Source organism: Oncorhynchus mykiss, chromosome 23 (assembly GCF_057628025.1).
Source record: "Oncorhynchus mykiss isolate SJ-2025 chromosome 23, ASM5762802v1, whole genome shotgun sequence".
NCBI lineage: Eukaryota > Metazoa > Chordata > Actinopteri > Salmoniformes > Salmonidae > Oncorhynchus > Oncorhynchus mykiss.
In genome coordinates, this window is record NC_143044.1 from 31,467,705 (window position 1) to 31,481,628 (window position 13,924).

Sequence of the window (13,924 nt, forward strand, 5' to 3'; positions counted from 1 at the left end):
ACGTTTTCTAATTTAGCTAGCTAGCTAACATAAGCTTCTTATCTCATCATGAATGCAAGCACATGGCCTGAACGATAGATCTGCGCCAACTGTCTGGCTTTTTGCAAATTGCATATTTGGGAAAACTAACTAAATAAGAACACTAGCTAACATAATAGGCCCAGACAGTAACAGTGTTCTTTTTGTATCAAGGACGAGAGTTCACTTTGGCGCCAGTCCAGTATTAGCACATAAGTAGCACAGATTGCTAGCTAAGCTAACTACGTTAACGAAGAGAGAATGAGATGAGGACAGGGCTCCTTGCTTGGTGACGTGTACTTTGATTATTAACTTATTCAAATATGCTGGCTATGGCGAGCTACTCACCTTCAAACCACCATGCCTACTCTCTCTCTCTCACACGTTGTGAGCTAGGGCTAAATTATTTTTAAGAGCAGCTGGTAGAGCGCCCTCTTCATGCAACCATTGAAAAATACTAAAAATGACCACAAATGAGCAGACATGTTTGTTTATTCTATGTATATAATATTGGAGCTGTATCTGTGTAATAAAGACACATTTTTTTATTTTACCTTTCTTTAACTAGGCAAGTCAGTTAAGAACAAATTCTTATTTTCAATGATGGCCTAGGAACAGTGGGTTAACTGCATTGTTCAGGAACAGATGTTTTACCTTGTCAGCTCAGGGATTTGATCTTGCAACCTTTCGGTTAGTAGTCCAACGCACTAACCACTAGGCTACCTGCCGCCCCAAAATGAATAATTCTGTGAAAAGCTAATATTGTCCGATAATACCGGTCAACCGCTTTATCAAGGGCACTAATAGATGGCAAGTTTCTTTTTTTTACTTACCTTGCCTGTGATAAGGAACATATTCCTGTCCTACAATGCCATATTCATGGCTCATTCACCCCGTACTGAACTATCTGAAGCCATCAGTGTTTTTGTACGCCTTCAGGCTTTCTCCAGTGTAGGGTGAAGGGTTGTGTGTAAGGTACATGTAAACATCAGGACATGTTGATTCGGCAGCTTTTCTGTGTTTTCAGTGGCTTAAATGCGTTGGGTGGAGCACTATAAGGGTCGCATCCCCCAAGTACAGCTAGTTTTCCTAAATATAATTTTTAAATATTTTGCCATGTCAAGCTTGCTAGCTAGATTCATAATATAGCGGCTGTCTGTGTTATAGTAGTTGTGGACAGTGATGAGTCCCACCTTGGTTCCATGGTGGTGCAGGCTGAGATGAGGGCAGGGGGACTGTAATGTTATGTCTATAACTTTGTCTGTTTTGTGTCTGTCTTGTAGTTATAAGTGTGGAGAGTCGCGAGGCCCACCTCGGCAGCCTGGTCATCGAAGCAGAGAGGAAGGCAGGGGAGCTGGCTGCCCAGGCTCAGAGAGAGGGTCTCAGCCTGGAGGCCTGTGACAAAGACAAGGAGCTCCGAGCCTGGGAGTGGAGGAGCAAGCTCTACAAACGCATGAGGACTGGCTTCCAGCATGCACGTGAGTATGCTGGGACCGTATGTGTGTGTGGGGGGAGGGAGGGTGTGTGCGTGTGTTAGGACTGCACGAGTCTTGACCAGAGCCCAATGCACAGCCTCTGGCAAGGGATGGGGAGAAAGAATACAACACATTATAGGGAAGACAAAGAAATGGCTGCCACATACCTTAGTGTGGAGTGGTATGGCTTCAACCTTGGACATAAGTGGGGACAAGGCTAGCATCAATTGTTTGCAGGTAAGAATCTTTCATTTTTTGTGTGTTGATATGATCTCTTTTCTATATTTAGTCCTTTTACACAGAACAACTTGATTGTAAGCGTGAACTCAACAACCCCAGGAAATGTCTTTGTCCACTAGGAGCTCTGATGGCACACACACACACCATGGGATGTGTCAAGTCTGAGATTGACAGGAGGATTTTTTGTATTGCAAAGGTGCCAGACAGGCTTGGAGGAAATCTGAGTGAGGTTATTATGGCTGGCAGGTCGTCCAGACTCCACAGTTACACCCTGTGTGTCCCAAATGGAACCCTTTTCCCTTTATAGGACATGGTGCATAGGGCTCTGGTCAAAAGTAGTGCACTAAACCAGGAATAGGGTGCTATTTGGGACACCGTTCCAAACAGGCCTGGGGGTACAGCCTGCTGGGGAGGTGGAGTGGAGAGAATAGAGGGGAGAGTGTTCTATCATCTTGCCAAACATCTCCTATCCATTACAGCTGTGACGAGCAATAAAGGAGGATAGGAGCGAGTGTGTATTGGACACACATTTGTACACACACACTATTTTTGACCCTTTGATATTGATGACTGCGTTGTTGAGGAAGAGCTTGCACGTTTCACTGTGCTCTTTACACCTGTGCACGTGACAAATACACGTTCATTTGATTTGACCACAGGAGGTTGGTGGCGCCTTAACTGGGAAGGACAGGCTCCTGGTAATGGCTGGAGCGGAATTGGTGGAATGGCACCAAATACATTAAACACGTGGTTTCCACGTCGTTCCATCCATTATTATGAGCCGTTCTCCCCTCAGCAGCCTCCACTGGATTTGACATACACACACACACATTCTCTCCTCCTCTGTCGGTGCACTGTGAGGTAAATGTTCGTGTTGTGTTTGTGCCCCATCTTTTTGTGTGCTCTATCCATCAGTCTGACAAGCATTGTTATGGACTAGGTTAGGTAGTTCAGTTCTAAGGGACACAGTTAGACACTACATTATCACGTCCACGCTCCATCACCAGGTGGCAGCACCAGCCGGGTCAGGTGGCAGCACCAGCCGGGTCAGGTGGCAGCACCAGCCGGGTCAGGTGGCAGTCTTGTTAAGTGTTGATTGTGCACAGGTGTGGGCAATCAGGGATTGGCAATCAGTGAGAGAAAGGTGGAAAGGAATCTCTCGGTTGCAAATGTAGATTTTTGTGTTGCGTCTTTAGTTTTGGGCATGCCTTTAGTAGTTTCCCTTTTGTACATATTTATTTTCATAAACTGAACACACAATAATCTGCCTGGGCTGGTCGACCAAGGGGAGTACACTGACTTCTCACAGAAATGCACACAGGTTACAGACCATTTAGCTAGAGCTAGGAATGTCTAGACTTGTAACAATATCAGTAGGTTAGCTCAGGGGTTTCGTAACAGCATACACATAATGAAAAACGATCTGTCCTTATTAATGTACTCTACAACCAGCACAGCCAGAGGAGGACTGGACACACCCCTCGGAACTTGGTTCTTCTTCAGGTTTCTTCCTAGGTTCCTGCCTTCTAGGAAGTTTTTCCTAGCCACTGTGCTTCTGCCTCTGCTTTGCTTGCTGTTTGGGGTTTTTAGGCTGGGTATCTGTAAAGCACTTCGTGCCAACTGCGAATATGAAAAGGGCATTTCTAAAAAAAAAAATATATGTTTTTTTGGTAGGTGTGCCGGAGCCCCCGTCTGCAGTGGGTCTGTGTGTAACCAGTAGCTCCTCTCTCACAGTTACCTTCCAGGAACCACACTGTCTCAATTCTGCTGTGGTCACCAAGTACAGAGGTACACACACACACAGACTTGTGGACACACACACAGACGCACGCGTACACACACAAACACACAGACGCGCGGACACACAAATGAAAAGAACTGCAATTTAGAAAGGAAATTAATGGGTAGGAACAAATAAATTATTGTTGCTTTTCATTGTTACTTAATCCCTCTGTATTTTCTCTCATGCTCTGTCTCGCTTCTCTCTCCCTCCTCTCTCTGTCTCTCTCTCCCCTTTCCTATTCTCCTTCCCTCTGCAATTTATTTTGAACCCCTGTGCCCCCTCAGTCTGTTGTCTCACTAACCTGCTTCCCTCCAGCCCTGTGGGATGACAGTAAATCTATTAACTATTGCCATGACTGATATTGACTTATTTCCCTCTCCTCCCTACCGGTCCCTCCCACCATCCCTCTCTCCCTCCAAGCTACAATTACTTGGGGTGACAGTGAAACTATTAAATGTCCCTATACCATCCTCCACTCTAATCCACTCTGTCCCTGCCTCTCTTCTTCCTCCTCTCTCTCCCACCCTTATCTACCTTCATCCGTTCTAGCTCAAGGCAAAAGAGCCCCAGAGAGCCCTAGCAGAGAGAGATCAGTGTATTGAACTGTAAAGGCTAAAGGGCCGGTCATTTCGGACTAATAGGCTTATGCTGCAGATGGAGCATGAAGGTTACAACAGGCTTTGTAATGATTTATAGTTGATCTCTGCTCATCAGGGCTTTTCCCTAGAGGTGTAGAAGTCTTCACAAGCCTTTTAGGGGTTCTGTGGAAGTAGAAGCAAAGGAGAGAGAAATGAGAGAGATTGAGCAGAAAGAGGGAACAAGAGAGGGAGAGAGTGAGTACATTTCCTCAGTGAAAACGATGTACTGAGCAAATGGCAAAAAAACACATTTCTTTCCACAGTGCCGTGGGGCGAGACAGTGATGCAGCTTAAGCCCCACCCTCTTCAAGATACATATCAACAAATTGGGGAAGGCACTAGAACAGTGTGCAGCACCCGGCCTCACCCTACTAGAATCTAAAGTCAGATGTGTACTGTTTGCAGTGGATCTGGTGCTTCTGTCCCCAACCAAGGAGGGCCTACAGCAGCACCTAGATCTTCTGCACAGATTCTGGCAGACCTAGGCCCTGACAGTAAATCTCAGTAAGACCAAAATAATGGTGTTCCAAACAAGGTCCAGTTGCCAGGATCACAAATGCAAATTCCATCTAAACACTGTTGTCCTAGAATACACAAAAAACTATACATACCTCGGCCTAAACATGAGCGCCACAAGAAACTTCCACAAAGCTGTGAACGATCTGAGAGACAAGGCAAGAAGTGCCTTCTATGCCATCAAAAGGAACATAAAATTCGATATACCAATCAGGATCTGGCTAAAAATACTTGAATCAGTTATAGAACCCATTGCCCTTTATGGTTGTGAGGTCTGGGGTCAGCTCACCAACCAAGAATTCACAAAATGGGACAAACACTAAATTGATACTGCATGCAGAATTCTGCAAAAATATCCTCCATGTACAACATAAAACATCAAATAATGCACACAGGGCAGAATTAGGCCGATACCCGCTAATTATCAAAATCCGGAAAAGAGCCATTCAATTCTACAACCACCTAAAAGGAAGAAATTCCCAAACCTTCCATAACAAAGCCATCACTTACAGAGAGATGAACCTGGAGAAGAGTCCCCTAAGCAAACTGGTACCCAGGACAGCAACACAATTAGACCCAACCAATCATGAGAAAACAAAAAGAGAATTACTTGACACATTGGAAATAATTTAACAAAAAAAACAGAGCAAACTAGAATGCTATTTGTCCCTAAACAGAGAGTACAGTTGCAGAATACCTGACCACTGTGACTGACCCAAACTTAAGGAAAGCTTTGACTATGTACAGACTCAGTGAGCATAGCCTTGCTATTGAGAAAGAAAAGGGCAACCAGTGAAGAACAAACATCATTGTAAATAGAACCCATATTTATGTTGATTTATTTTCCCTTTTGTACTTTTAACTATTTGCAGATAATGACATTTGAAATGTCTTTATTATTTTGGAAATGTAATGTTTACTGTTAATTTGTATTGTTTATTTCACATTTCTTTATTATTTACTTCACTTGCTTTGGAAATGTTAATATATGTTTCCCATGCCAATAAAGCCCAATAAAGCCCTTTGAATTGAGATAAAATAGAGAAGAGAGCAGAGAGAGGAGAGCAGAGCTAGAGGGAGACAGAAGAGAGCAGAGCTAGAGAGAGAGAGAGAGAGAGAAAGAGAGAGCAGAGAGAGAGAGAGATAGAGAGGGAAAGCGAGGGAAACTACACACCTCAAGGCATTAGCAGCCCAATGAGAAGGTTAAAAGTGTAATACACAGCACCAGGGTACCTATTGATTTCTATTATGGAGAGAGGACACACACATACCCAGTATGTGATGTTATTGTCTGTGAGTATTTGTAATGCTGACTTTGTGTGCATGTGCGTATGTATGTGTCATTACAGTGGAGTGGAGCTGTCTAAAGGATTTCTCATTGCTGGCCGGAGACATGGTGTTGGAAAACCTACAAACTCTCAAGTGTACCATCAACGGCCTTACCATGGTAAATAGTACTGAAGTATATGCAGCAGACAGGGAGGAAGGGGGAGAGAGAGAGAGGTAGCACAGAGAGAGGAAAAATCAAATCACATTTTATTTGTCAGATGCGCCGAATACAACAGGTGTACAATGAAATGCTTACTTACAAGCCCTTAACCAACAATGCAGTTTTAAGAAAAATAAGTGTTAAGTAAAAAAAATTATAAATAAAAAATAAAAGTAACAAATAATTAAAGAGCAGCAGTAAAATAACAATATTGAGGCTATATACAGGGGGTACAGGTACAGAGTCAATGTGCAGGGGCACCGGTTAATGGAGGTAATATGCCTGTTTAATGGTTCATCGGAGTGCATAGAGGGATTTCTTATAAGCTTCCGGGTTCGAGTCCCGCTCCTTGAAAGCGGCAGCTCTACCCTTTAGATCAGTGCGGATGTTGCCCGTAATCCATGGCTTCTGGTTGGGGTATGTACGTACAGTCACTGTGGGGACGACGTCATCAATGCACTTATTGATGAAGCCATTGACTGATGTGGTGTACACCTCAATGCCATCGGAAGAATCCCGGAACATATTCCAGTCTGTGCCATCAAAACAGTCCTGTAGCTTAGCATCTGCTTCACTTGACCTCTTTTTTATTGATCAAGTCACTGGTGCTTCCTGCTTTAGTTTTTGTTTGTAAGCTGGAATCAGGAGGATAGAATTATGGTCATATTCGCCAAATGCAGGGCGAGGGAGAGCTTTGTACGCTTCTCTGTGTGTGGAGTAAAGGTGGTCTAGAGTTGTTTTCCCTCTTGTTGCACATTTAACATGCTGGTAGAAATGAGGTCAAACGGATTTAAGTTTCCCTGCATTAAATTCCCCGGCCACTAGGAGCGCTGCCTCTGGATGATCATTTTCCTGTTTGCTTATGGCCGTGTACAGCTCATTGAGTGCGGTCCTTGTGCCGGTATCAGTTTGTGGTGGTAAATAGACAGCTACGAAGAATATAGATGAAACCTCTCTTGGTAAATAGTGTGGTCTACAGCTTATCATGAGATACTCTACTTCAGGCAAGCAAAACCTTGCCTGAGACTTCCTTAGATTTCTTGCACCAGCTGTTGTTTACAAATATTAATAGACCGCCGCCCCTTGTCTTACCGGATGCAGCTGTTCTATCCTGCCGAAAAAGCGTAATACCCGCCAACTGTGTGTTATTCATGTTGTTGTTCAGCCAAGACTCGGTGACACATAAGATATTACAGTTTTTAATGTCCTGTTGGTAGGATATATGTGCTCGTAGTTCGTCTATTTTTTTTATCCAATGAGAGAGATAAGGTGAAAGAAGGAGCTCACACAGAGAGAAAGGGGATGAGTAACTGATGGGGCCAGTATAGGAGGGTAATGATGGAGGGCGGAAGTGAAGGAGTGTGGGAATGACACAGTAATGGAGTGGGGGGCTGAATGAGGGAAAGCTGGTGACTTCTAGGATACGTCCCAAATGGAACCCTATTCCCTATAACGTGCACTAGTTTTTATTAGGGCTCATAGGGTTCTGGTCAAAAGTAGTGCACTATGTAAGTTTATAGGGTGCCATTTGTGACATCCTAGAAGTCACCATTCTAGCGAGTTGCCCTCATTCAACCAAAATACTGTGATATTACTGTGCTCTGCTCAACTTTCAGCTGTTTTAACTCTCTTCCTCTGCCTAGTACATACTGTGTGTACGTTTTACTTAATGTGAAAATGTATTTTACATAATGTGTGCGTGTGTGTGTTGTGTGTGTGTGTTTTCCAGGGGAGGCTGTACTATGTTCAGGTGTCGGCCTACAACATGAGGGGTTGGGGTCCACCTCAACAGTCTCTACCCCCCTCTGCTGCACCTTCCAGTGAGTCCATTACTTTATTAGGTTTAAATCAAACCTTTATTGAATGTACCTTCATACAAAATCGTAGAATCGGTTTGTGCACTGCTGTTAAAACAGCAGGTAAACTGGTTGATATTTTCCTTCAAAAATAGTTTTGTTTTCGGAATAAGACACTTGTCTAGTAAAGTTGTGTTCTCAAAGCCTGCTATGGCAGTTATAATTAACTCCGTCATTCAGTTGGATTGAAACCCAAACTTGCTTTATTCCCTGCTACTTTACTGTAGGCTCTGTCCCAAATGGCACCCTATTCCCGATACACAGATGTCACAAGAGGAATAATAATAATCCTGCAGCAGGAGGAATAATAATAATCCTGCAGCAGGAGGAATAATAATAATCCTGCAGCAGGAGGAATAATAATAATCCTGCAGCAGGAGGAATAATAATAATCCTGCAGCAGGAGGAATAATAATAATCCTGCAGCAGGAGGAATAATAATAATCCTGCAGCAGGAGGAATAATAATAATCCTGCAGCAGGAGGAATAATAATAATCCTGCAGCAGGAGGAATAATAATAATCCTGCAGCAGGAGGATTTGAGTATCAAAATAAATATTTAGAATTGCCGTCAGGGGGCAGCTGGAAGCGCTGTCTGTATACAGTGTACCTTATGGAAGCTACGTGCCGGCTAAGACGCATCTCGTGTGAATGCTGGCCCATGTTCAAATCAAATTGTATTGGTCACAAATACATATTTAGCAGGTGTTATTGCAGTGTAGCGAAATGCTTGGGTTCCTAACTCCAACAGTGCAGTAGTATCTAACAATTCACAACACTACACACAAATCTAAAAGAAGGAATGGAATGGAATGGAATTAAGAAATATAGAAATATTGGATCAAGCAATGTCAGAGTGGCATTGACAAAAATACAGTAAAATAGAATACAGTGTGTACATATATATATATATATATATACAGTGGGGCAAAAAAGTATTTAGTCAGCCACTAATTGTGCAAGTTCTTCCACTTAAAAAGATGAGAGAGGCCTGTAATTTTCATCATAGGTACACAAGAGCGGTGAGCAAAAATCCCAGAACCACACGGGGGGACCTAGTGAATGACCTGCAGAGTGCTGGGACCAAAGTAACAAAGCCTACCATCATTAACACACTCCGTCGCCAGGGACTCAAATCCTGCAGTGCCAGACGTGTCCCCCTGCTTAAGCCAGTACATGTCCAGGCCCGTCTGAAGTTTGCTAGAGAGCATTTGGATAATCCAGAAGAAGATTGGGAGAATGTCATATGGTCAGATGAAACCAAAATATAACTTTTTGGTAAAAACTCAACTCATCATGTTTGGAGGACAAAGAATGCTGAGTTGCATCCAAAGAACACCATACCTACTGTGAAGCATGGGGGTGGAAACATCATGCTTTGGGGCTGTTTTTCTGCAAAGGGACCAGGACGACTCATCCGTGTAAAGGAAAGAATGAATGGGGCCATGTATCGTGAGATTTTGAGTGAAAACCTCCTTCCATCAGCAAGGGCATTGAAGATGAAACGTGGCTGGGTCTTTCAGCATGACAATGATCCCAAACACACCGCCCGGGCAACGAAGGAGTGGCTTTGTAAGAAGCATTTCAAGGTCCTGGAGTGGCCTAACCAGTCTCCAGATCTCAACCCCATAGAACATCTTTGGAGGGAGTTGAAAGTCCGTGTTCCCCAGCAACAGCCCCAAAACATCACTGCTCTAGAGGAGATCTGCATGGAGGAATGGGCCAAAATACCAGCAACAGTGTGTGAAAACCTTGTGAAGACTTACAGAAAACGTTTGACCTCTGTCATTGGCAACAAAGGGTATATAACAAAGTATTGCGATAAACTTTTGTTATTGACCAAATACTTTTTTCCACCATAATTTTCAAATAAATTCTTAAAAAATCCTACAATGTGATTTTCTGGATTTTATTTTCTCATTTTGTCTGTCATAGTTGACGTGTACCTATGATAAAAACTACAGGCCTCTCTCATATCTCTCATTTTAAGTGGGAGAACTTGCACAATTGGTGGCTAACTAAATACTTTTTTGCCCCACTGTATATGAGATGAGTAAAGCAGTATATGAACATTATTAAAGTGGACAGTGATTCAAAGTCTATGTACTTTCTTAGAGTCCAAGAAGCTTTCTCTTCCCTCAACCTTGTTCTGAACACCTCCAAAACAAAGGTCATGTGGTTTGGTAAGAAGAATGCCCCTCTCCTCACAGGTGTGATTACTACCGCTGAGGGTTTGGAGCTTGAGATAGTCACTTCATACAAGTACTTGGGAGTATGGCTAGAGGGTGCACTGTCCTTCTCTCAGCACATATCAAAGCTGCAGGGTAAAGTTAAATCTAGACTTGGTTTCCTCTATTGTAATCGCTCCTCTTTCACCCCAGCTGCCAAACTAACCCTGATTCAGATGACCATCCTACCAATGCTAGATTACGGAGAAGTCATTTATAGATCGGCAGGTAAAGGTGCTCTTGAGCTTTACCATTCTTTACCATTCTGCCATCAGATTTGCCACCAATGCTCCTCATAGGACACATCACTGCACTCTATACTCCTCTGTAAACTGGTAATCTCTGGCTCAAATAGCCGACCAACCCTTAGTAATCTTCTGGAAAAAATTGTGTTCGACCAGATACAGTGCTGTTTCACAGTAAACAAATTGACAACAGTCTTTCAGCATGCTTATAGGGAAGGACACTCAACAAGCACAGCACTTACACAAATGACTGATGATTGGCTGGGGGAAATTGATGATTATATGATTGTGGGTGCTGTCTTGTTAGACTTCAGTGCAGCTTTTGACATTATCGATCATAGTTTGCTGCTGGAAAAACTTATGTGTTATGGCTTTACACACCCTGCTACAATGTGAATAAAGAGTTACTTGTCTAACAGAACACAGAGGGTGTTCTTTAATGGAAGCCTCATATAGAATCCAGTTAGAATCAGGAATTCCCCAGGGTAGCCGTTTAGGCCCCTTGCTTTTTTCAATTTTTATTAATGACATGCCACTGACTTTGAGTAAAGCCAAAGTGTCTATGTATGCGGATGACTCAACACTATACACATCAGCTGCTACAGCAACTGAAATAACTGCAACACTCAAAAGAAGTTGCAGTTAGTTTCAGAGTTAACCTTAAATATTTCTAAAACTGAAAGCATTGTTTTTGGAACAAAACACTCACTAAACTCTAAACCTCAACTAAATATTGTAATAAATCATGTGGAAATTGAACATATTGATGCAGTTGCAGCTAAGATGGGGAGAAGTCTGTCTATAATAAAGTGATGCTCTGCCTTCTTAACAACACTATCAACAAGGCAGGTCCTACAGGCCCTAGAATATTCCATAAAATGATGTCATGGCTTTAGAAGCTTCTGATAGGCTAATTGACATCATTTGAGTCAATTGGAGGGGTACCTGTGGATGTATTTCAAGGCCTACCTTCAAACTCAGTGCCTCCTTTGCTTGACAACATGGGAAAATCAAAAGAAATCAGCCAAGACCTCAGAAAAAAACATTGTAGACCTCCACAAGTCAGGTTCATCCTTGGGAGCAATTTCCAAACATCTGAAGGTATAATTTTCATCTGTACAAACAATAGTACGCAAGTATAAACACCATGGGACCACACAGCCATCATACCGCTCAGGAAGGAGACGCGTAGTGAATGTACTTTGGTGCGAAAAGTGCGAAAAGTGCAAATCAATCCCAGAACACCAGCAAAGGACAAAAGTACAAAAGTATCTATATCCACAGTAAAACGAGTCCTATATCGACATAACCTTGAAAGGCCGCTCAGAAAGGAAGAAGCCACTGCTCCAAAACCGGCATAAAAAAAAGCCAGACTACGGTTTGCAACTGCACATGGGGACAAGGATCGTACTTTTTGGAGAAATGTCCTCTGGTCTGATGAAACAAATATAGAACTGTTTTGCCACAATGACCATCGTTCTGTTTGGAGGGGAAAGGGGGAGTCTTGCAAGCCGAAGAACACCATCCCAACTGTGAAGCACTGCAGGGGGGACTGCAGCAATTCACAAAATAGATGGCTTCATGAGAAAGGAAAATTATGTGGATATATTGAAGCAACATCTCAAGACATCTGTCAGGAAGTCAAAGCTTGGTCGCAAATGGGTCTTCCAAATGGACAATAACCCCAATACTTCCAAAGTTGTGGCAAAATGGCGTAAGGACAACAAAGTCAAGGTATTGGAGTGGCCATCACAAAGCCTTGACCTCAATCCTATAGACAATTTGTGTGCAGAACTAAATAAGTGTGTGCGAGCAAGGAGGCCTACAAACCTCACTCTGTTACACCAGCTCTGTCAGGAGGAATGGGCCAAAATTCACCCAGCTTGTTGTGGGAAGCTTGTGGAAGGCTACCCGAAATGTTTTAAAGGCAATGCTACCAAATACTAATTCTGTGTATGTAAACTTCTGACCCACTGGGAATGTGATGAATGAAATACAAGCTGAAATAAATCATTCTCTCTACTATTATTCTGACATTTCACATTCTTAAAATAAAGTGGTGATCCTAATTGACCTACGACAGGGAATTTTTACAAGGATTAAATGTCAGGAATTGTGAGAAACTGAGTTTAAATGTATTTGGCTACGGTGTATGTAAACTTCTGACTTCCACTGTATGTGGTAGTGGTGGAGGTGATATGTTCCTTGACTAGTCTCTCAAAGCACTTCATGATGACAGAAGTGAGTGCTACGGGGCGATAGTCATTTAGTTCAGTTACCTTTGCTTTCTTGAGTACAGGAACAATGGTGGACATCTTGAAGCAAGTGGGGACAGCAGACTGGGATAGGGAGATATTGAACATGTCCGTAAACACTCCAGCCAGCTGATATGGCATGCTCTGAGAACGCGGCTAGGGATGCCGTCTGGACCGTCAGCCTTGCGAGGGTTAACACACTTAAACGTCTTACTCGCGTCGGCCACGGAGGAGAGCCCACAGACCTTGGTAGCGGGCCACTTCGGTGGCATTGTGTAATGTTCAAAGCTGGTGGAGAAGGTATTTAGCTTGTCTGGAAGCAAGACATCGGTGTCTGTGACGTGGCTGGTTTTCCCTTTGTAGTTTGTGATTGTTTGTCAACCCTAGCACATACGTCTCGTGTCTGAGCCGTTGAATTGCGACTCCACTTTGTCTCTGTACTAACGTTTTGCCTGTTTGATTGCCGTACGGAGGGAAAAAATACACTGTTTGTATCCCGCCATATTCCCAGTCACCTTGCCATGGTTATATGCGGTGGTTCGCGCTTTCAGTTTGCTGCCACGGTTTCTGGTTTGGGTAGGTTTTAATAGTCACAGAGGGTACAACATCTCCTATACACTTCCTGATGAGCTTAGTCACCATATCCGTTTATTCAATATTATTCTCAGAGGCTACTAGGAACATTTCCCAGTTCGCGTAATCAAAACAATCTTGAAGCCTGGATTCCAATTGGTCAGACCAGTGTTGAATAGACCTTAGCATGGGTATTTCCTGTTTGAGCTTCTGCCTATAGGAAGGGAGGAGCAATCTGATTATCTGATTTGCCAAAGGGAGGGTGGGGAGGGCCTTGTATGCATTTCGAAAAGTTGAGTAGCAGTGGTCCAATGTTTTTCCAGAGCGAGTACTACAGTCAATGGGTTTTTATTTTTTCATTTAACCTTTATTTAACCAGGTAGGCCTGTTGAGAACAAGTTCTCATTTATAACAGTGACCTCGCCAAGATAAAGCAAAGCAGTGCGACAAAAACAACACAGAGTTACACATAAACAAAGGTACAATCAATACCAGAAAATAAAAATAGAAAACTCTATGTACAGTGAGTGCAAATGTTATGAGGTGAATGAGGACCCAAAAGCGAATTAACAAAACAGAGTTTCTTTAATGATGAAACACACGTAGGC

At 43.0% G+C, this 13,924-nt stretch overlaps 1 protein-coding gene across 1 annotated transcript in view; it reads left to right on the forward strand.

The window, feature by feature from the left end:
• ankfn1a (ankyrin repeat and fibronectin type III domain containing 1a) overlaps positions 1-13,924 on the forward strand; it is a 236,193-nt gene that overhangs the window by 171,156 nt on the left and 51,113 nt on the right. The window contains exons 10-13 of the mRNA XM_021581040.3: positions 1,302-1,496; positions 3,408-3,521; positions 6,020-6,117; positions 7,889-7,979. Of these exons, the coding sequence (XP_021436715.3) occupies positions 1,302-1,496; positions 3,408-3,521; positions 6,020-6,117; positions 7,889-7,979 (498 nt within the window). The remainder of the gene's footprint in view (positions 1-1,301; positions 1,497-3,407; positions 3,522-6,019; positions 6,118-7,888; positions 7,980-13,924) is intronic.